This window comes from Lemur catta, chromosome 3, assembly GCF_020740605.2.
Source record: "Lemur catta isolate mLemCat1 chromosome 3, mLemCat1.pri, whole genome shotgun sequence".
Classification (NCBI taxonomy): Eukaryota; Metazoa; Chordata; class Mammalia; order Primates; family Lemuridae; genus Lemur; species Lemur catta.
The window spans coordinates 118,685,127-118,708,387 of NC_059130.1; the positions used below are offsets into that span (position 1 = coordinate 118,685,127).

At 55.6% G+C, this 23,261-nt stretch overlaps 1 protein-coding gene across 1 annotated transcript; it reads right to left on the bottom strand.

Moving 5' to 3' along the window:
- Positions 1-4,150: 4,150 nt before the first annotated feature.
- DRAXIN (dorsal inhibitory axon guidance protein) lies at positions 4,151-13,470 on the bottom strand. Its single transcript, XM_045546126.1, has 7 exons — positions 13,020-13,470; positions 11,175-11,365; positions 10,949-10,951; positions 9,798-9,909; positions 9,315-9,404; positions 7,817-7,906; positions 4,151-4,263 (listed from the first exon to the last, which is right to left on the bottom strand). Exons 1-7 carry the CDS (start codon positions 13,468-13,470, stop codon positions 4,151-4,153), a joined length of 1,050 nt encoding a protein of 349 aa, XP_045402082.1.
- Positions 13,471-23,261: the final 9,791 nt, after the last annotated feature.

Consider the following 23,261-nt stretch of genomic DNA (forward strand, 5'->3'; position numbering starts at 1 on the left):
CATCCAAACGTCCCTGACTATAGCCCACATTTCTGTTTTCCACTCTGTATCCTAGACCTGTGACCCTCAAACCTCATCACACACAGAACAAACTGGAGACTTATTAAAAGCCAGAAGGCCGGGCCCTAGCCCCAGAGAGTCTTGTTCAGAAGGACTAAAGTCATGGGGCCCAAGATTCTGCGTTTCTACCAAGCTCCCACGTGCTGCTGTTAGTCCTGGACCACACTCTGAGTAGCAAAGGCTAGAAAGCCTCTTGCACCCTTAGAAGCATCCTGACCTCAGATCCAGTATCAGACCACCTGTTCTGACTTAGAATTCAGAAACTGCACTCCCTGCAACATAAAGCCCTGGTTCTGCAAACTGCTCGTCCCTGCTGACCCCCCTCCCACTACACACACACACACACAAACATGCACTCGCTGTTGCCTGTGGGAGTGAAGATTATTGTGGAGGTGACAGCGCCCAATCCAGCCCCATGTCACCGGCAATGAGGAGCCCCAGTGGTTTGCTTCTCTGGCCTCTCCACCGTCTCTCCCAGCACCAAACATGGACCTTGTAGGTCATGTGTCTGTTGACTGTCTCCCCGGCAAAGTGAACCCCATCCCAGGGAGCCGTGTGCCCACTTAGCATTAGGTTTTATTGGGTGGGTTGAATGCGGCTTAAAGTAAGGACCCACCTGCAGCCTCTCAGTGGTGGAAGGGGTTGTGGCTTTGGGATTTGACTTGTGGCTCGGTCCTTCCCTCAAGTGGCTGCAAAGCTGTCATTTTCCCGTGAGGCCTGGCCCTCATGTCATCGGGCCCTCAGCCCATTCTCAGCAGGCACAGAGAGCACCCTCGGTGTCCCCAAACCACGGAAAGGCAGCCCCGTGGGAAGAGTGGGTATCTCTGGGAACGGCTGTAAGACTCCAGTGGAGGGATGCAGGTGGCCCAGGTGACGGGCTCAGGTGATGGGCCCGATAGCTATTGGTTTCCACTGTGCGCCCTGCTCAGCTCTCCCCCAGGGTGTGTTTTTAGACTCGTGCACCTATTATTGCGAAGCCACTTACTCTTCCAGCTCTGCCTCAGTGCCTGGAATCTATCTGCATGCGTTGCCCAGGGCTGAGGCCAGAACAGTTTTCCAAACCTCGTTGACCACAGAACCCTACCCCTTCCTTTCCAGTGGAGCGACTCATGGCCCCAATGTTCTATGGAACACACTTTGGGAAGGAGCCTGAATGGTGACTTAGAAATTATCTTTGAGTATGTGACAGTTCATTGTCGAAGAACAGAATGCCTACCAAAATTCTCCCAGAATAATTAGTTAGCTAACACTGGGGGTCTATTATGTGCCAGGCACTGTTCTCAACACCTTATAAGAATTAGTCATTAACTCCTCACAACACCCCTGTGAAGGAAGAGTTATTGCCCCCATTTTGCAGATGAAAAAATCAAGGCACAGAGACCTTAAGTGACTTTCCTAAGGTCACTAAGGCAGTGAGAGGTGGAATAGGCCGATTTTGGACCAGCTGTGCTGCGCCAGACAGGGGGAAGACAGCAGAGGTCCTCAGCCAGGCTGCACAGGGGAGTCACCTGGGAGCTCTGAACATCTATGAAGCCCAGACCCAGACCCAGACTGCAGCACAGTTTAGCGGGTGGGCCCCAGGCCCGTGAAAGTCCCCCAGATTAGTTCAATGTGCAGCCAAGGTTGAGAACCAGCAGGCGTGGGCCAGGGTTGGCAAACTATGGCCCTTGGGCCAAATCTGACCCACTGCCTGTTTTTCCATAGTCAGCAAGCTAAGAGTGGTTTTTATATTTTAAAATAGTTTTGAAAAATCAAAAGAAGAATCATATTTTGTGATATGTGAAAATTATATGAAATTTAAATCTGTGTCCATAAATAGTTTTTATTGGAACCCAGCCATGCCGGTTCATTTGCACATTGTCTGTGGCTGCTTTGAGCTACAACACAGTTGAGAAGTCGTTGACAGAGATCGGGTGGCCTGCAAAGCCTAAAATATTTATTTGGTCCTTCATGGTAAAAGTTTGCCAAACCCTGGCTTAGAGGAAATTGGCTTCTGTACCAGCAGAAGAAGTTTAAGACAGACCTAAGAAAGAACTTCCTGGCAGAGAGGTTGACTAAACAGCTGAGGGGGCTTTGGGATTCCCAGCTCTGGAGTTAAGAGGCTCCCACCCATCCACGCGCTTTGCAAATGCAAAACAGAGGTAGCTAGGGCAGAGAGAGGACATGGAATTTCCAACCACATGACTTCCCTGGTAGGCAGGGATGGTTCTGTGGGCCTTTCCTCTTCCTCCAGACCTCCTGTGTTTTCCACTGCTGGTGTCCTGGGGCCATCCTAACCACTGCCCCCCAGCCATAGCAATGCTGGAGTTTCTGCCTGCAGCTGCCCCCCCAGGGTTCTATCCCCACAGGGCCAGCACAGTCCCCATTCAGCCACTCCACAAGAGGCACACACAGCATGCAGTTTGTCTGGTTCAAGTACAAAAGAGCCAGCAGATCCGCTTTCCAGCTAGCCGGCTTTGATCTCTTTCAGTCCCCTCCCCTCTCCTCTCCCCCACAAGACTCCCATGCCCATCAAACTTGAATAGGGAGAGAAGAGCAAGCATATTGGGTTTCTTCTAGATCTAACCATTTAACTTGGTGCCTGACCCTGACCCCAACTGATTTTCCCAGAGCAGTAAACAGCCCTGGCCTCCTGCAGGCATGGACCAGGCCAGGGGGGAATTTGGATGGAGAAGGCTTTTGTCATTTGCAACCTGGTTTGCCCTGGACCTGAGGGCTGACCAGGAGTAAGATAGCAGGTGGGGGGATTTAAATGGTTCTCTTGAGGTGGCCCCTGGAGCCACCTCTGCTGGGACAGATGTTCTGGGTGGGCATCATGGGTCTGGCCTGTTGGGGGCAGCTAGCTTCAAATGGCACCTCAATCTCAGGGTTGCCCCAACTTCCCGGTGGGCTCTGTTGCGGAAGTGCGGGGTGGGGTCTAGGGATGGTTCTGGGGGCCTGGGAACACTAAGTGGTATGCAAAGTGGGCACACATGGGCAATGTGTATATTTTTTTAGAGTTCATGTTCGCTTCAGTAGCCCTGGAGTAGAAGCTCTCAGGACAACTTGAAAGTGTGTGTCCCAGGACTGGGTGAGCAGGACCACAGCGACCTAAGGGACAATATTGTTGTTTTTCCCAAACACTTCATATCTCAAAATATCTGCTACTGGAGGGCAGGGACCAGTCTTGCCCAACTCATTCCTTACAAGCAAGCAGGCAGGTGCTTAAGGTACATTCTGTTTTGTTTTCAAAGACAATACACCTTTGTCCAGGGAAGGCAGAGCACAGTCAAGTTATTCCAGCCACAGTGAAAGGAACCAGCAAGGAGTGCGGCTTTCCCACTGAAAGCCTGGGGCGGCCTGGAATTCTTAGTTGTGGGGAAGCAAGAAGTGGCCCTGGGAGCTTTATAGCCTTGGCCCAGGGCCAGATCTGGGCTCTGCCATCTGCTTCCTCCCCAGACCCTGTCGGTGGGGTCCCAGCAGCGTGGGCAGCCCTGGGAGCGCGTCAGAACCCATTGAATCAGAATCCGCATTTTAACCAGATGCCGGGTGACTCACACGTGTTAAGACTCAAGTGGCATTCATCTGGGGCGCCGGGCAAGTCACAGCTCCACTGTGCCTCAGTGTCCTCACCTGTTAAGTAGTGATAACGCTTCTCGAAAAGGTTGTGAAGACTCAGTGAGATGATGTGTTCCGCGCGTGGCACAGCGCCTGGGCCGCAGGAGGCGTTTCAGAGTCATCTCCTGCCCTTGGCTTGGTTCTCTTCTCTCCGGGAGTTTACGTTTCTTTCCTACCCTCAAAAAACCTCTTGGCTTTGAACCTGAAGCTGTTGCAGTGCTGCTGGGGGCCGGGAGAGGGCACTCTCGGCGCTGCCATCGCGCGGAGCGGGCGGGGGGTGCGGGTGCGGGGCTGTCCGGCTCCGGGGCGGGGGCAGCTCGCTCGCCCGGCAGCTCCCTCCCGGGGCTGAGTGTCCCGGCCTGAGTCCGCAGCCTCAGCGTCTGGCCCCCCATTTGATCACCCACTGCTAAGTTATAAACGAATGGCCCGGCTCCCCCAGAGCTCCGGGTCCCCGTCCCCAGGCGGTGGGTGGGGACGCGCCGCCCGCGGGCCGCTACACGTTGATGAAGGACCCCTGGTCGCCGTTGGCCGTCTCGGGCTCCACGCAGCGCCCCTTCCTCCGTGTGACCCTGCGGTTCCGGTGGAACTTGGCGTAGCAGCGCAGCCCTGAGCCAAGGGGGGAGGCAAGGGGGTCAGGGACCGACAGGCCAGACCCCACCCCTTCCTTCCCGCATCCTCTGGGGCGTCTTCTCCCACCCTGCCTCTCTGTGCGGGGCTGCCCGGCTCCGCGGCGGCCTGAGCAGCTTCAGCGGGACTGGCGGGGGCGGGGGGCATGGGGGTAGATAAACAGATGGAGCGCAGAGAAAATGCGGCGCAGTGAAAACATCCGGTATGACACGGTCATGGGGGGTACGGCAGGCATCTGCCAAACCCGGAGGGTGCGCAGCACAAAGAGGGAACCCCAACATAGACCGGCCTTTAGGTCACGATAATAAAGTGCCGCCATCGGATCGTCCGTCCTAACGATGCACCGCGCTAACGCAAGACGTTAGTAAGGCGGAAACTGCATGCGGGGGTGAAGGAGGGTATGTGAGAATCCCGTACATTCTGTGCAATTTTGCTGTCGACCTAAAACTGCTCTAAAAATAGTCTCCAATGAAAAAATTGGGAACAAAAAAGTTTATTAAAATTTGTTAAAAAGTGACTCAGATTCTGCCCTTCCCTGTAAAACCTCCCATGGCTCCCCTTGCACCTAAAATGAAATCTAAACTTCCTACTGTAGGAGTACACTAAAGCCCTGACTTTAGCGTTGTACAATCCATCCACGTGACAAACAACACTTGTACCCCCTAAATCTGTTGAGATTATACACACACACACACACACACACACACACACGTTTCATATATATATACTTCCTACTTTGGCTTTCGAGGCCCTCTGGGACTTGGACCCTAGTACTTGTCTGATGTCTTCACTTCCCAGTCCCCTCCTTGCTCTCTAACCCCAGCCACACCCAGCCTTCTTGCTTTTCCTCACATACCTAGCCATTTGCTGCCTCAGGACCTTTGCATGCACAGTTCTCTCAGCCAGAAATCCCTTCCCCAAGCTCTTTGTGTAGCTCGCTCCTTCACAGCCTTTGGGTTTCAAACCCTTCCTGGCCACCCTAATTAAAGTAGGTCTGGCCCTCCTGGCCCACCAGGGGCAGCATTCATGGCTGTGGCTTTCTCTGTCACACCACAGTCATGCCCTGATGCATGCGGGGAGACGTATTTTCCATTTAAGGCCACAGAAGGTCACATCCTCCCAATGGTAGGGGAAAGAGATGCCAGTGTGTGGCCTGAGAACCCCCTACGTTTCAGGTTAGGAGTGACCACAGGGAAAGAGAACATCTCTACTTTAAGAGCCACTCTTGTCATCATCAAGAGAGTAAAGGACTGGCTGGGAAGTTAGTGCTTAGGGACCTAGAATTTACACCTGGGCCACTGGGCTTTCAGACCTGTGGCCACACCAGTGACACGTGGGAGGGACAGGGGATTCATGAGCAGGAGTGTTTGGTCGTTGCAGCAACCCTTCTGGAACCCTCCAGAGCCCTGGCTGGCCTTGACTGCTGGACTTCAGCCCTGGACTGTGTGTCCAACATTTTGGGATTTCTCAGGAGTCCTCAAGACTCCTAGTCCCCATAAGGGTTCCTGGTGTTCCCCAGATCCCTGTGGTGTGGCATCTGGGTGACAATCCCCTCTTGGACCAATTTTAACAAGCTGACCAAGCTGTGATTTCCACTTTCCATTTTTTTTCGGATCTTGAGTCTCCAGGAAAGAAGCAAGAATGTTAGTGGGTCCAACCAGTGTAAGAAGGAGGGAACTAGCAGACAGGCTTTGGATGCAGACACATCTTTCAGGTGCCTGGGAAGCAGCATATGGCCCCTCCCACCTGGGCAGGGGGGCCATGCACTGAGCCACCCATGTCCCCCTAGTCCTGGCTGGGCTGGAGTGCCCTCCTGCCTGCTCTGTGCCTCAGTCTCCTCCTCTGTGAAATGGGACCTTAACTCTGCACACAGGTAACTGTGTCTTGCAGAAGGTGGCTTCCCAGCATCCCCTACCCCACCTGCCTCCGTCCTCGCTCACCACCCGGATGGTCCTCCCTGTCCCCACTTCTGGCCACCACAGTCCCGCAACCTGAGTGGTGAGCCTTTAAACTTATAGATCAGACCATGTTACTCCTCTGCTTAAAACCTGCCAATGACATCCAATTACAAATAAAACAAAAACGAGACAAGGCCCACAAGGTCCTGTGTGATCCTTCTAGAAGCTTCTCCCCACTCGCCTTGTACCATCTTCCCCTGGCTTGTTCCTGCCGAGGTCCTTGTCCTCCCATCTTCAGGTAGCTGGCCCCGCTGTCCAGTACTGCCCACGCTTCTGAAGCAACTCCAGGACTCCTTATCTTGGTATTTGCGTTAGAGCCTGTATTCCTTTCTAAAGACATCGTATCTGTTTATTTGCCTTTTGTCTACTCATCTGACTAGAATGTAATCCCTGGGTACAGAACTTGCCAGTTCTTGTCACCACTGGATCTCTGGTGTCCGGGATGATACCTGACACATAGTAGGCACTTGATAAATATTTCTTAACCGACTAGATGAAGGAATGATCAGAACTAAAGAGGTATATTGCTTTCACAGCAGGTAAGTTTCGAGGATAATGTGAGTAAAATAGGGCATGTGTATCGGATTAACAGAGGGGCTGGGACCAAATTCTCCCACCAGGAAATGGGAATGCTGATTGGATATTGCATGTACTGAGTAATTATTGTTCATTTTTGGCATTTTGTTTTATAAAGGAGTACTTATCTTTTAGCACTCTTTTATATGCTAAAATATTCACAGATGAAGTACGTGTAAACTCCCAGGAGTTGCTTCCAAATCATACTGGAGGGAGGGAAGCGGGTGGCAGAGTGACAGCATAGACTGGCCATGAGTGGGTTGTTACTGAAGCTGAGTGCTGGAAAGTGGGGGCGCATAATGCCATTTTGACGACTTTAGTATATACTTGACATTTTTCAGAATACAAAATTGAAAATATCCCCTCACTTTTCTAGCTGGGTAAGTTTGGACAAGTCACTTAAGCTTTCTGGGCCTCAGTTTGCTTATCTGTGAAGTGGGGATCATGATAGCTCCTTTCCGCGGGTGGTCGTGAGGATTCCAGGAGACCAAGCGCTTGGCACGGAGCCTGGCATACCTGGGCCAGGCGGGAGCCTAGAGGAGTTAAAGAGGCAGCCGGCCAGATGCATCTTTCCCTGGGATAGCGCTGGGAAACCCACCCCCAGCCGTGGTTATCGCACTTGGAATGCCTCCCCTGGAGTAGAATTCCAGTGTGAAAGAGGCAGCCTTCTAAGGTTGGATCTTATTTAAAGAGACACACTCCTGTCTCCTCCCTTCTCCCTCCTCCAGATCGTGGGAGAGCATCACGCCAGCTTGTATTTTCTCAAGAGGTGAGAAAAGCAAATCTGAGAAACGATGCCAGGAATCGGGACTAAATGAGTTCACAGATTGGGAGGGCACCGTGCAAAGCTGTTCTCGCTCCTGTCCTCAGCTCCCAGGGGACTCTCCCACCTGCTGGGAAATCTTGTCCCTGCCTCATTGCAGAGACAGCTTGGAGAAAGGGAGAGCTCCATGGCTCCCGGAGCACGGGGAGCCCCCCACAAAGGAGCCCAGACTCACCCTCCACACACATGCAGTCATCAAAGCATTTGTTGTTGAGGCCTCGGTTGTGGGGCGTGCAGAGATGCTCCCGCAGGTCACAGCAGGTCCCTGCCGACACAGCAAGCACACGCGGTCAGCCAAGCTGAGCGGGCCCTCCCCGAAGCCCCGCACTCAGTCCCACTGGACGGGAGATCCATCATCGCTGTGGCAGGCTGTGCCCCGGCAAGGGGGGCCATCTGGTGTGCGAGGTTCCCAGCCAGAACCGCCAGAACCGCCCACGCGTGTCATGGCCGAGGCCCCCGGGGCGGGCGGCAGAGACCCCAGCTGCCCCAGATGGGCAACTGATTGATCATGGGAAGAGCAAAGGTGGTGTGGGGGTCACCTCCCAGGGAGAGCGGGAGGAACAGCTGGGGACTGCCGGGTCTGGAGCCAGCTCAGAGCTGGGGGGGGGCCTTGGGATCACTGATACCAACGTCCTCTTTTGACAGATGGGGAAACCGAAGCCCCAGGCAGCTGCAGGATGGTCCCAGCCAAGCCCAAGGCCTCACCACGGGGCCAGCTCTCAGAGCCACTGTCCGGTTGCCCCCGACTCCAGCCTTTTCTTTGTGTTCAGGGTGAAAACAACGGTTTGGAAAGAAACCAGCCTGCCAGGGAGCTGGTAGTCTGGCTTATACGATGCAAATTGCTGCTTTGGTTGCTGTTTTGCAGAATATTCTGGCCGCTGTGCCACTCGCTATTCAGATGGCAGTTAGCTGACAGCCTCCAGCTGTTTGCACCTGCAGGGGTCACCTGGGCCTGTGGCACAGGGTTCCCCAGCAGGAGGTTCCAGCCCAGCTCTGGCTGGGACTTCACATCACAATCTGGAGCTTTCTCTGTCCAGTCCTGCTTCCTCCTCCTTTTATCTTTCACAGGTGCTACCCTCCCCTGGAATAAACCTCTTCGGCTTCTAACTCCCCTTAGTGCCTTCCTCTCCCAGAGTCTGGTGGGCCCAAGAAGGGCCAGCAGTTTAGGGCATCAGTCAAAACATCAAGCCACTTGTTTTCAGACTGTCTTGACAGTGAGGATGTCGTCAAAAGCACCCCCAGAAAGCCCGGCAGTGTCGTGATGGGACAAGGGCAGATTTAAGCCCTTCCAGGTGTTGGGAGGAAGAGAGCAAGAGATCACCCTGAGGGCGGCGTGGGGCCATGGTGAGAGGCTTTGGAACTGGGCTAACCCTGGGGTGAGCCACTTCCTAGCTGTGTGACCTTAGGCAAGATACTTAGCCTCTCTGGGGCTCAGTTGCCTTGCCTGAAAAGGGAGGATGACAGTCCCCCTTCCCTGGGTTGCTGTGACTAATGTGCTAACTGAATTAACGTATGACAGCAACTCCCAGGAAAGCGGTGGCTGCTATTGTTATTACTGACCATCAGTAAAGGGTCACGGGCCTGCTCATGTGCCCGGGACCCCCACCCCTACCCCCACCCGGGCTTCCTCCCAGCCCCAGGCCTGGTAACTTGAACGTGGTGCTGGTTGGTACCTGGCAGGCAGTCTTGGTGATGGTCGCATGGCTCCCCTTCGGCTGGTGATGTCTCGTTACCATCGCTGGACAGTTTACCCCGGTGTTTCTCTGTGGACAAGAAGATCTGTTGTCAGAAGCTGAGGCTCAGCCGAGCAGAGAGATTCAGCGCAAGGCCTCGGTGTCAGGGTGCCCATGCGGCCACCCCCACAGCGTGGCCCGGATCAGGCCCCAGTTTTCTCTTCTCTAAAATGGGATCGACAGTAGCTCAGACCTGGCTGGTTTTTCCCCCGGGGTAAAGTGAGTTGAAGCGCGGAAGCTCTGCGCACAATGAGCACTCGGTAGCACTGTCCACTTGGAGGGTCAGTGCAGGTTCACACTTGACGAGCCCCCTGGCTTTGGACATCTGCAGGTCAGACCGGGCTCACTGGGGCCCCCTCCCCAACAGAGGGTGGGCGAGGGAGGGGAGCCCAGGCGTGGGGACACTGGGGCAGGTGGGTGCACCTTTCTTCTTCGCAGAGGGCCAGACATCAGGTTTCAAGTCTTCATAATCGGTCCAGTCGAACAAGGCCATGTCCAGTGTGGGCATCACCTCCCCGTCAGGCCTGGGCTGTGCCTGCAGAAGAGAACGGACGGTGGGGTGGGGGGCGAGGAGGGGAACCTGGAGACTTCCAATCCATGGAAGCAGGGCTGTGGGGTCCCAAGGCCAGAGGGCAAAGGAGGGGGCGTCAGAGGCCACCTCGTCCTCTGCTGGGCAGCCTGGAATCCCAGCCTGAGCACATTGACACGGGCGTCTGAGGCTCCTGCTCCAGCGGCCACCAGGGCAGTTCCCGCACGGGGCAGCCACCACCCCAGTGGGATGGCGCCTGAAGGCAGCCGGTGCAGACAGAGCCGGTGCGTGACCGCCAGGCCCTCTGAGGAGCGGCTGAACCTTGCTTGCTCAAGGTTTCTAAGCCCAGGAGGAGGGAGTCGGAAGTAGTCCCGCTACTCACTTTCCTGTCCCTTCCTCCCCCTGCATCAGTCACCACCTCTCTGTGCACTGTCAAGGCCATGGCCAGGGCTCAGTCCCACGCATGGCCCCAGCCAGTGGCCCCGGCAGTGCTGAGGCCACAGCCCATGGCTGGATCTGCCCACGGTGCCCGCGCAAGGTAGGACATGGGCAGGAACATTCTAGGGCTTCAGGGGGCCTAGACGAAGTGGACAACCATGTAACCTGGGGGGACGGTCCCCAGCTATTATCAAAATCTCAAGGGGGTGCAGGACCCAAAAGGAGGATAGGAAAAATCTACTGCTAAAAGAAGTTTTATTTCTTTTTTATGTATTATTTCTTATACATATATATAACGTATATACTACTGATCCTCTTAAATGATTTTATTTTTAAAAATTTCAAAGCCACAGAAGAGGTGCAAGAATGATGTGGTTAACTCCTACATGCCCTTCTTCTAGAATCACCAGTGGGCTGCTAACTCTCCCTCCATGTGGCTTTTTTAAAGATCGGAAGCAGATGAGTCCAGGGGCTAACTAATGCTTGCTCATTCTGGGACACTGGTTTTAAAATTAGCATTATTATGCTCTATACTTTTCTGTACACTTGAAGTTCTTCCTCAAGTGCCTCTGCTGTCCATGCAGAGACCAGCGTGCTGAGCTGCCACTTGCTTCCTTGACTGTCCCCAGAGTGAGCCCCCAGGACCACCTTCTGGACGGTGGCAGCCCTTTCTCAGGATGGAGCTGGGCTGGGCAGGCGTCCAGAGATCTGGTTCCAATGCAGGCCCGGAGGCCTCCTGCCCCTGTGCCTCAGTCTCCCTGAGTGAGCTAAGGGGTTTGCACGACATGGTCTCAAGACCCTTCCAGCTCCAAGGCTGTTTTGGGACCCCTTACCTGGGGCCTCAGGGAGGTGACAGGCAGGATCAAGGACTCTTCTGTGGCAGGTGCCGCCTCCAAGGTGGTGAGAAAGAGCATGGTGGGGGCCAGGCTGGTAGAGGACTCCTCCCCTGCAGCCTCCAGCGCGTGGGCTTCGGAGACTTCCGCCTTCTTCATCAGGGAGCTGGGACCTCGGACCAGGGCTCGGCCTGAGACATGGGGCGGGAAGCGCAGGGGGCTTATCTGCTTGCCACCTCGTGTCGGCCTACAGTAGGACCCACATCTTCTGCTGTGAACCAGGGGGCAGCAGGGACCAGGTGACAAGTCCATGGTTCAGTTAACATCCCTGCTGCCTACCCTCCTGGAGGGGTGGAAACAGGGAACTCAAGGGAGGAAATGTCTTGGGTGAACTCGCAGTGTGGCTGGGGAGATGACCCAAGGGTTCTCTCTGTAAAGAATCATTCCAAGGGAAGTCCAAGTCTTGGTTGGCTGGGTGCAGCCAGGGACGTAACTATAACAAGTGGGTACTGTAAGGATTAACCATGGAAGGCTTCCTGGAGGAGGTGAAGTTTGAGTGATGAGCAATGCAGTGAAGCCAAGAGGCATTGCAGAGGGAAAAGACCTTTGGGAAAGCTGGGAGATGGGAGCCATAGCTTATCACACACAAGTGAGTGCTTCCTACATGGTGATAATTAGTCACCACGCCATTTATTGAGCACTTGCTGTGTGCTGGGTCCCAGATGAGCCGCTTTGCAAGCATTGTTCATCTAACCATTGGAGGAGCTCTAGTAAGTGGGTGCTCCTTCAGCCTCATCTACAGGGGAGGAAACTGAAGCACAGAGAGGTTAGGTGACTTGTCCAAGGACACCCAGCTCATGAGTAGCAGAGTCTGGATTTGAACCCAGGTCCATCTGACCTTTTAAGCCGCTGATGCTGCCTTCCAAAACACACGGGCATGGGGTAGTCACTGAGTCAGGTGGAGTCACCCTAGGAGTGGAAAGGGGACTCTAGGGCCACTAAATTCATCCCATTCATTGTGCAGACAAGGAAACTGGGGCCAGATGGCCTGAGGCTTCACAGCTGGCTGTCAGCAGGGCAGGGCCTAACCTGCAGGCCTCCTCTGTGCCCCGCCTCCTGCCCATCATACCAACCCTCCTGGGAGGGCCCCCTGCTCCAGGTGTGCCCTCTAGATTGTCCTCAGAGATGCCAGCATCCCTTCCCCAAGCCGACACAGATGACCTCCAAGGGTGGAAGGTTGAAAGTCGAAGCTGGGGGCCCCAACTGGGTTCTGCCCACTTGGGAGGTCTCAGTAGGTCCAGCAGGGGAGGGAGCCCCAGCTGTTTGCAGGGGAGGGGGCTGAGGCTCCATTGCCCTCCTGCCAAAGAAACACTTCCCCCAACACCACCACCACCGTGTTTGTGGCACTAGGTGTGCCCCTAGAGGCAGTCTTGTCACATGAAGAGACTCAAGCTGAGTTGTGTGCCTGGGCTCAAGGCCAGGTGAGGCTGGGGAGGGGCCCTCCGGGTGGAGCTGCTGGACTCGTTTGTTCAGAGACTGCATGGGCTGGGAAGGGACAGGCTGGGACAGAGGGTGGCTGGGTGGCTCACAGGCTGACTTAGGAGGATGACGATCTATTGGTAAGACCGAGCTTCCATTGCTACACATCCCTCTTCTCCCATGCCCACCCCAGGCCTCTCCCTGGCCCCTCCCCTTACCAGACCCCTCTGGCTTTAGTGAGACCCCTCCTCTCCTGTGGGTGCCCACTGCCTGTCTCCTCTTGGGGCCTCTGGATGTCCTCCCAGGGACCTCACATCACTGACCCTTCCCTCCAGCCCCCTCCTGTCCTCGCAGATCTCCAGCTACCTCGGTGCAGTTTCAGCCTGTCCCTGCGTCTCTTGTGCTCCCTGCCACGTTTCTTGGCCCTCTCCCACCCCGGAGGCTGATTCTCCCTCTCGGGGTAGGGCAATGCCAGCCCCAGGAGCAGGTCCTTGTCCCTCAGCAGGCCTGCAGGAGTCTGCCCAGGCAGCAGCCCCTCAGCCCCTGGCATCCTGGAGGCCTGCCTGGTGGCAGTGATCGCAGCCACATCCTGGGCCTGGCTGGGCATGCCTGGGCCCCGCTCCTTCTTGCCCAGGCCCCGCCGGCGGTGGTGGCTGGCCTGAGGCATCCACAGTGCTGGGCCTGGGAGGTCGATGTGATTCTCAGGGAGGTTCCGATCAGGGGTTCCAGGTGCAAGGGAGCCTGCCAGGCTCAGCCCCAGAAGCACGAGGAGGACGAGGAACAGCATGCGGGCAGCGTGGACGGCAGGCCTGGCCATCTGCTCCTCCCTGCAAGAGAAGCAGCTCTATGAGGGGGCAGCGCCGCAGCCACTTCTCCGCCACCCACTGCCAGTCCCCTCATTCCTATTATTATAGCTCAATCTTGCTCCTCCCCCACTTCCCCCTCCCCGGGGACACTGGGCAATGGCTGGGGACATTTTTTAGCTGTCAAACCTGGGGATGCTCCTGGTATCTAGAGGGTGGAGGGCTGGGATGCTGCTAAACACCCTACAATGCATGGGGCAGCCCCCCACAGCAGAATCATCTGTCCCGAAAGACAACTGTGCTGAGGTTGAGAACCCCTGTCTTAAATCGTTTAAGCAGCATCCAGGTTCCAGATTAGTCTAGAACTCCTCTCTCTGCACAAACCCCTGCCCTTTGCCAAGTGCCCTGGAACAGAGCTGAGTCCCTCAGAGCGCAGAAATACGCCTCTAGTCCCTGAGACTTGACTCGAAGCCTAAATTCACACAAATGGAATCATAGCGTCTGAGCACACGCTGTAGGCAGCAATTGCAGGAATTGTGTTACGTGCTCTGTGTGAGCTGATATCCCTTAGCCCTGTCAACAACCCTCTGAAATGGCTCCTGTTATCTCCCCATTTTTCTGAAGTGGAATTAAGGCTCAAGGAGGTGAAGTCACACCTGTTAAGCAGCCTATGTCATTCCTGTCCCACTCCATCCTTGCCCCTTGCCTTCTGCTCCCACAGTGAGCGCTGAGGCCCCAGGATGTTCTGAGTCTGTCCCTGCCAGGGCTGAGGGGCCTTGGGATTGGCTCTGCAGACTTGGCTCTGCGCCCTGTGGGGTGGGGTGAGGAGCCCTACCCCCCTCAGGACAGCTCCCTCTTGCCCCCCAGCAGTGGAGCCTCCTGGGGGACCTGGTGTCTTTCCTTCAGCCAGAGGATGAAGCAGCGCTGGGGGCAGTGGGGGTGTCTGTCGCACTCTGGAGATGCCCCCCGCCCACAGCCCCTCCCTCCCACCCCTCCACTGCACCTGCCTTGCTGAGTCCAGACAGGCTGACACCAGGTTAGCCGAGCTGATTGAATTTTTATAGCATCCTCAGACCTCCGAGTATTCCATTAGGCTCACAAAGTTGCTTATGCCACAGTTTCTTTGTGATTTGTGGCCACATAATTGTCTGGGCCTGCGAAACGCCCTGATTTCCGGCATCTCTCCCTCTGCCGGGCTCAGTCCTGCAGCCCCCACACTGGCCAGCCCAGCCCAGCCCAGGCTCCCCTTAGCGGACCAACCAGCGTGAGGGCGGGAGGGCAGGAAGGATGCCCTCCAGGGAGGGGAGGGAGGAAACACCTCCCCCTGCCTCGTGGGGTCTGCGCCCACTGGGCTTTACCCAGCTCTCTGCCTGTACCCAGGCCCCCTGGAGCCTGGGCCCTGGCTGGCACCGCCCCTGGCTCGGCTCTCCCTAGACCACGGGCTGAGACAACGAGGGGGTCTCTCGTTTTCTATCTCGTCCCTGATCACAGAGTCCGCCTGAAGATCCTGGGTGAGGCTTGTTGAGGGGTGCGGGACACGGGGATGGACGTGTTGTGACAACCCTGTCTGCCCGTCGCACACGCATCCACTACTAAGACTGCAGGCCCTGCAGTCCTGCCTGTGAGCTTCCGCACAGCCCGCTCCGAATTCCTGGGGCAGCCCCGCGGGAGCAGAGGCCCATCGTAAAGGCCTGTCAGTCAAGCATTGTTTGCCTCAGAGGGACTCCTCAAGCCTGTTTCAGGGCCAGTGGCAGATCGGGGCTACTCTCCAGGCTGGCATTTAGCCTGATGGGAGCGAGACGTCGCTCTCTGCTCCCCCGTGGCTGGAAAGGCTCCGTGTCCGATGCTGTCTACGTCCAAGACCCGGCCCTGTGTTTCTGTCCTGCAGGGCCGGTGAGAGCCAGGGCGAAGCCCACAGAGCACGCCCATGACAGGGAAGCTTCGGGACACTGGCCGATAAATGGAATCCCCTCCCCCCTCATCCTGGGCATCAAGAACAATGAGGCAGAAAACCCAGAAAGTGCAGGCAAGAGAGGTGGCAGCCCCTTGGGCAGCTTGTTGTCCCCAGGGACATACAGGAGTCTGTCAGTGACGCTCAGAGCCAGCTTCTGAGCGTGGTGACCAGCCTAGGTGCTGGTCTTGGAGGACAGCTCTTTCCCCGCAGAACTGGAGACGCGGCCCCCCTTGCTCCAACATCCCCAGGCAGCAGGATGATCCCACCCAGGCTCACCATCTTCCCAAGCTCTGTTGCTAAGCCGCTATCTGGCTGTGGTCTGTTCACTGTACACAGGAACCCCCCGCTCAGCACCATCTCTCTACACACCCCATGAGTCACGCAAGCAGCCAGCCCGGGGCAGAGGAGGCAGGGACTTCAGTGCAGCACCAATGTAGCCATGGGGGCGCCATCCCTCTCCACAGACCTGCCCCTACTGCCGCCACGTTGCTCTGACCATACCTGCTCAAAACTGTCCACGGCTCCCTAGGGCCTTCCCGTTTAACCACAGACTCCTCAATTTGGCACTCAAGACCTTGAATAATGTGGCCCCGACCGAGCCCGACAGCCCTGACTTCTACTTTCTCCCCTCACAGCCAACAGCCCAGAAACTGTTCCCTGGGCTCGAAACACGCCCCATCCTTCCAGTCTCTCTGTTCTCGCTTCAGCTGTGCCCTCTGCCTGGATCAACCTCTCCCCTCCACCCCCATCTCCCTGCATCCAAATCCTGCCCATCCTTTGGGATCATCCCAAATGTCTCCTCCTCCAAGAAGCCTTGTGCAGTCCCCCAACTCGATGTGCTTCCCCCAGGGCCTTCCACATGGCTTTGTCCAGCTCTTGAAGGCCTCTTGTGTCATTCTGTTCTGGGACTATCAGCTTTTAAATCCCCGACTAGAGTGGACGCTGCTAAGGGACCTGCCCCAGTCTTCCCTGGACACAACAGGCGCTGATACCCATGGATCAGAATGGAAATGGATGGAGCACAATCGAATTTATACCTGAGCAGAAGATCATGAATAGATCCCCAGGATGTGTGTGTGAATGTGAGTGTGTGAGCGTGTGTGTGTGTGTGTGTGTGTGTGTGTGTGTGTGTGTGAGCTAGAGTAGGGGCCGGGGGAAGACTGCATGGACTACCCCCTCCAAGCCCAAGGATTTGTACACAGATCTTGGCACAGCTCAGCAGCTGAGATGCCAACCTGGCAGAGAGCCATTCAGGAAACGTGGGCTGCTACAGAAGTCGTGCCAAGGATCCACAGCGATGAAAGGCTCCAATCCATTTCTGTCACTTTGGAAGCCAGTTGGAGGTTGTGTCACAAAGCACCAGGCATCCGGGGGGAGGGGGAGGCAGCGCCCCTTCCCTCCCCATCAGTCCTGGGTGGTTCTGCCCAGGCTTGTTCACAAAGCCACGCTCTGGGCTGGGCCTAATCCCCCCAGACTGGCCACAGTCAATAGCCCAGAGTTGCCCTGGACAAGTTGTCAAGGGACATCAGGAACATCTGCAACCCAGAGACAGCCCTTCACAAGGAGGTCTAATAGCGAATCGTTAAAAACAAGATGAAACAAAAGCTATCTAATTGTAATAGCAGGAGCTGCCGGGCTCGGAGCAGCTGCGGAGCCCAGGCTCCAGCAAGCGTTTTGTCCACGTCGTGTTTCTCCTCTCAACTGCCCTGCGCGTCAGGTAGAGTTCGCCACGTTTTTAAAATGAGGAAACTGAGGCTGGGGTGGGGTGGTAAGCCACAAACCCAAGATGACACAACTGGTAAGTGGGGAAGCTGACCTCAGGCCCGAGTCCTCCCAGCGCCCGGCGCACATGGGACACAGTCCCCGCCCCCATCGCCCGCGGGGTCACCTGCCTCCCCCACAATCGCCCCTCGTTGCTGTGAGAGGCATCTTGATCCTTGCGTGTGGTCAGGGCCCAGGAGGCCCTGGCAGCTGGGAAAAGGACATGAGGAGGGAGGGGTAAGGGGCTTATCTCCCACCCCATCCTACGGGGAGACGGGAGAGCAGCACTGCCGGAGCTATCTCAGCCCAGGAGGCAGGGAAGCGGCGTCTATGCCAACGAAGGCAATTAATCAAGCTTGGAGCCTGCTTTGATTTCTGAGCCCCTCCCTGCCAACAGCCCTGCATATGGGGGCCAGGAGACATGGGGGGCTCCTGCCCCACCCGCCTGGCAGACAACTGTGGAGCTCAGCCGCCAGGCTTGTCGGGATAGCTGTAGGGCCAGCAATCCCACCCGCTGCAGGGCGGGTTGCGGGGAGCAAGTGGAGGAGGGAGGGGCGCAGGCTGGGGGGCTCCGATGGGAACGCTGGGTCAGGGATATCAGTGATGCTCGGATGGCGCTGAGGGATGACCGTGTGTGGCGGCTGTGAACCAGACAACCACCCAGCCGGGGACCTCGAGCCCACCCCCTCCTTCCCTTACCCCAGTCTGTTCCTCATGTGCCAACGTGACAAATTTGAGCCACTGTATTTGGCAAAGATGTTTCAGGAGCTCTGTAAGCATCTGATTCTAACTTCATTTTTCAAACATATATTTTAAACTATTTTGAAAACTGTAGTAAAAATAACAGACACTCTCAAATGTGTTCTCTACCCAATTTTAACACGGGCGCAGCCCCATCATCACTTGGGCTTCTGGTTCACTGAAGAGTATTCCAGGGATGCAAGGTGAGCAGTCTGAAAAAAGAACTGCTGCCATTTGCAACTATTTAATTGCATGCTCCAGGATTTTCTGAACGTGAAAAATCAAAGCCAGTTAGAAGCTCAGCCTCATATCCATGAGTGTAACTGACACCCATTGCATTATTTTATATCATTAAGGACAGCTTCTTTTTTTTTCTCATTGGTTTACTTTAAAACAAGTAAATAGCTGGGTGCAGTGGCTCACGCCTGTAATCCCAGCACTTTGGGAGGCCGAGGTGGAAGGATCGCTTGAGTCCAGGAGTTCAAGACCAGCCTGGGTAACATAGCGAGACCCTGTCTCTAAAAAGAAAAAAAAAATTAAAAAATAAAAATAAATTAAAATGAGTAAATATTGTAAATTGAGGCATAACAGTGGTTGCACAGCATGCGTGTAGGAGAGGCTGAGGAGAGTCAGTCTGATTATGAGTAGGGCTTAGAGCTGTGTCTGCATAAAATAGAGGAAATTTTGATTTGGGGGAAGAACTAACTGGTGGTAGTGGGGTGCTACGCTGCTTATAAAACACAGTTTTTGTTGGTTTTGCATACTGGGGCTGTGGGTTAGATTTCATCTGGGAAAAGATTTGCACTGCTCAAACATATTGTTTTTTGGTAGGTGGTAGGGAGGAGGATACCTGGACCATTGGGTTAGGTGGTCTCAGAGGCCCTGTCTGCCAGGGGAGCCTGGGAATTTAGGGTCCATGATGACAAGACTCCTCCATCTGTCTGTCTGTCCAACTGCCAGCCTCTATGGGGAGGGGTGACAGATAATATCCTGTAGTGTCTGGACTGAGTCTCCAGGCACTAGGGACATGTACTGAGCTAGCATGGATTCAGGGGAAATATTTGTGAATATTAAAAGACAAACCACAACACAACGATAATAACCAATTCCTGGGCCAGCTGTCCCCCTAACTAGCCCTCAGAGGGGCCCTGCCTTGCTCTCCGTCCATCCCTAACTCCAGCTGGTCCTTGGGTAGAGGTGAGACCCTTACTGGCTCAGCTGATGGCCGGGGCACCCTGAGACCAGCACAGGGCCTCTTTGGGGTGACTGGGGCACTTCCATCTTTCAAGGGCTCTTCAGAAAGGGATGCAAGTTGCTGGAGTAGGGGGGCTGGATGGGGAGGGGTCCCAATTCCTGCCTCTACCCTGGCCACAGCTCAATGCTGAAATGCCCTTCTCCATGGAAACACTCTAACCCTTCTGGGCTCACAAGAAACTTGAAGGCAGCCACTCTCTGTTAAACCTGGGCAGGAAGGGACTCTGAGCCCCGAGAGGACAAGAAGCATCTGCAGGGAAACCCTGTTCTGAGAGCACTAGCTGGGGGAGAACACGCCAAACTCACCCCAGCACCCTGACTCATGCTGGGGCTCTCCGGGAGGCCAAGAGCTGGTCTCGGGGCCAGGCGACCAGCCCTCCCTGCTCTGCTCGTGGGGAAGCGGGGCTGGGGCTTGCAGGCCGGTTGGGCCACAGCAGGGCAGCTCACAGCTTCCCCTCCAGGGACCCTGGACACTACGCACTGAACTCTGTCCTCAGAGCAGCAGCCTCAGGCACCTTGGCCTCTGTGTGGGTGGCCCCTCTGGTCACAAAACTCTCCCTACGGTCCTTGCCGTGTTTTGTGTCACCAAAACAGCCTCCTATGCTGCTCTTCCCTCTGTCCTTGCCTGACACCAAAATATTCTCCCCTTCCTGACACTGCCAGCCTGAGAGCCCTGGAGGTCGGGGGGCAGTGACTGTATCCCCAGTAGTGCTCAGGACAGATGTTGTTGGATGCAGGAATTATATCGGCTCCTATGTCTCCGTATTTCCATGAAGATTTATTAAGATCGCTCTGACTTGGCATTGATCTGCCCGACTTTTCCCTCTGGCTCCTCCTCCTCACCCGGGTGGACACTTGCTGGAATGGCCGGGATGGGAGAATGGAGGGGCCATCCCCAGGCCCCGTCTGCTCTTAGGATAGTGTGGCCTCCCTGCGGTCAGCCCATCTTGGAGCTCCTGGCCCCTCTTGTCTTCTTTGGAGGGAGCTGGAAAATGGGTAATTTTGCTTGTTCAATCAAAATAGTCACATTCTACATGAGAGTCAGGGAGGGATGGAATGGATTCTAAATTCATTCCTGGGCTGGGCTCTTTCCCAGGCAATTTGGGATCAGACTTTGTCCCTCTAACCCTTTTCCCAATTGCACTTCTTCACGGGTCTTACTTTCCTTGTGTGAGAAACGGGATGATTAGCCTGGTGTGAGATTTGACTCCTGTGTGGAGCATGTGGGTGCTGGGGTTCTGGGTATGCATGCGCCTGGCAGTGCAGGTGGGGTGGAGGGCAGGGAAGGAGAGCTCGGGGGTGGGGTGGCCAAGACCCGCACCAGCTGCCCTGCTGGGTGCCCACTGGCATATCAGTGCCTCGACAGTCCTGGGCTAGTTGCTACCCATCTCCCTGCCTGCCTGTGGCTCTGCACCCCTCAAAGTGCCACCTAGCCAATGGGAAGGGGCCTCAGAGCAGCCGGAGCCCTGCCTGCCCCTCTGCAGGCCTTTCTCAGGCACAGACGCTGCCCCTGACCTGCTGAGCGCTCCAGCGAGTGTGAAACCAGCCGCCCGCCACCGGCTGAGCCCTGCTATGTGCAGGACCAGGATGTCCTGCAAGGGAACTTGCTACAGGCTGATGGCAGAGACCTGGCTTCTGCTCCTGGAAACCGCCAGTCTGATGGGGGACACACAGCCCTGGCTCAGGGCGACATGAGGGCTCCAGGTGATGCCCGGGAGGACTAATAGGCTGACGAGAGACACAGGCCCTGCCCTCAGGGTGCTCTCAGTCTAAGCGAGAAGCAGCCCCTGCCCAAAGGAAGCCCCAGGCTAATGGGGGAGCCAGAGTCGATGCCCTCAGGGATTTCCCAGTCTGATAGGAGAGACACAGCTCTGGCCTTGGGACATTCTCACAACATGGAGCTTCTAATCTGCCCGCAAAGACACATCCTGCCACCAGGTGTCCCCACCGACAGGGGAGACACAGTCTTGGTGAGAGGGGACAGGTCTATTACACACAGATAATCCATTGAGCTGAGCCACGGCAGAACCCCTACTGAGCAGTGTGGACGGAGCTGTATGACTTGGGCAAGTCTCTGAGCCTCAGTTTCCTCTCTTGTAAAAGGCGGTGGTTGTGAAGATTAGGGGAGGTGAAGGTACATAGAGTGAGTGGGACGGCCCAGGTGTGTGTCTGCGTGTGTGCATGTGTGTGTGTGTGTCTATGTTTGGGGGGGGGAGGGTGAATAATCAGGAGTTGTCATCATGGAGAGGGGAAAGAGGGGGTGTACAGTGGCTGGGCTGGGGTGGGGTGGTGGGTTGAGGGGCTTCCTGGAAGCATTTGTGCATCTGCGCCTGCGTGTGCAAAGGGGCAGGCACAGGTGGCCGTCCTCTGTCCTCTGCGGGGTGATCGATGGCGAGGCAGGACAGGCCCAGGCCACCCTGGAGGGGACCGTTATCTTAGCGAGTGAGGCGGGGCTGCCCCGCAGGGCGGCTCCATCTGCTTTCATTGTTTCCAACAGCAGCCTTGGGGTCTGTGCCTCCCAGCAGGCCTCACACCTTAAGAAACCTGTGTAGGGGTTTGGGGGGCTCTTCACAGGCCCCACCCACCCAGAGGCTTCCAGCTTTGTGCCCCCCTCCCTCAGCACCCCCCACCCACCTTCTGAGCTTGAGTCCTACCTCCTGCTGGATTACAGGTACTCACCACCCCTCTTCCTCCATACTCCCCAAACTTCATTATCTGGGTGCCCAGACAATCTAACATCATTTGTCATTTGGTCAGACCCATCATTTCATCTTCAAGTGACAAAATGCCTGCTGTCAGGCTCTGGCAGAGGCCTTCATGCAGTGGAAAGACACCTGGAGCCAGACAAGCCTGGGCATGAATCCTGGCTCTAGCACTTAATAGCTGTGTGACCCCAGGCAAGTTAATTAACCTCTCTGAGCTTCAGCTCCACATCTGAAAAATTAATATGTTTGTTTGGGTATCATCTATTGGGCATCCACTATTCTAGGCCAAGAGTTTTACATAAGTTATCTCATTTAGCCCTTTTAAGTGGATAATATTTTTCAGACAATAATAGCAACAATGGCTACATAGGAATATGAGAACAAAGATTTGAGGGACTTGGCCAAGGTCACACAGTAGAACAAGTGGTGGGGCTGGCATCTGAACCCACAGCCATCTGACTCACATGGCTTTGGCCACTTGGCATGCTACCATTCAGTAACCAACACGAGTGCGCCTGCTGTGATTCTCAGGGTGGGTGATCTGCTGGGCCCAACCCAGAGCCTGGCACAGAGCGAATACCCCAAAACCATAAATCCTACAGTGACTTCAACCCAGCTGCTCTGGATTCTAGCAGGGACCTCATGTGACATTACCATGCACCCCATCAAGGGATGTGTACCAGGTGGTCAGTGCCCATCCATGGTGTTGGAGAGTGGGGGGTTGCCAAAGCTGGGACCTGAGGGGGCAGGGCCTCTAAAGGCAAGGACTCAGCCACCTCCCATGACCTTCCTGGGGAATCATTGGCCACAGCGGCTCACCCTTGAGAGGAAGGGCTGGGGCAGGACAAGCAGAGAGGGTCAGGAGAGCAAGAGAGAGGCAGGTGTCCCCTGAATGGGCCAGAACAGGGATGTGCATATGACCCAACTGCCCAAGAACATGTCCAGGAGCCCTCCTTGAAGGGAGCTCCTGATCTTCCCAGGCTGTGGGGTCAGGGAGGCCAGGGTGCAAGCCCCGCTCCATCACATTCCCGGTCAGAGAAGCAAAGGGGTCCCTCCAGATCACAGAGCTGCTAAGCAACCAGCTGAGATTCCAGCCCACTGCATGACTCAGGCGAGGCACTTTCTCTAGTCTCAGTTGCTGGCCCTATAGGCAGGCAGAGAGCATCCTCTTCTTCCAGGGTGGGGCAGAACCCTGTACCACAGGGGTTTCCCGGTGGCTTACTCCCTCCTACCCCAACTCCCAGCCAGAGCCCACTGCTCCACTGCCAACTCTGCCCTGGCCTGGCCAGCAGGACCCAGCAGAACTCAGAGAGAAGCTGTGGCTTGGAATTTTCTGCTCATTCCTGTCTCTTTGATCAAGGATGCCATTCAGTATAACACCTACTGTGTG

Bases quoted from the DNA above. Each gene is read 5' to 3' on its own strand.
- DRAXIN (XM_045546126.1), bottom strand. From the start codon at position 13,470: ATGGCCAGGCCTGCCGTCCACGCTGCCCGCATGCTGTTCCTCGTCCTC. The intron at 9,405-9,797 runs GTGCACCCACCT...TCTTGTCCACAG, and splicing joins GCCCTCTGCGAAGAAGAAAG to AGAAACACCGGGGTAAACTG. The intron at 7,907-9,314 runs GTACCAACCAGC...CTGTGTCGGCAG, and splicing joins TCACCAAGACTGCCTGCCAG to GGACCTGCTGTGACCTGCGG.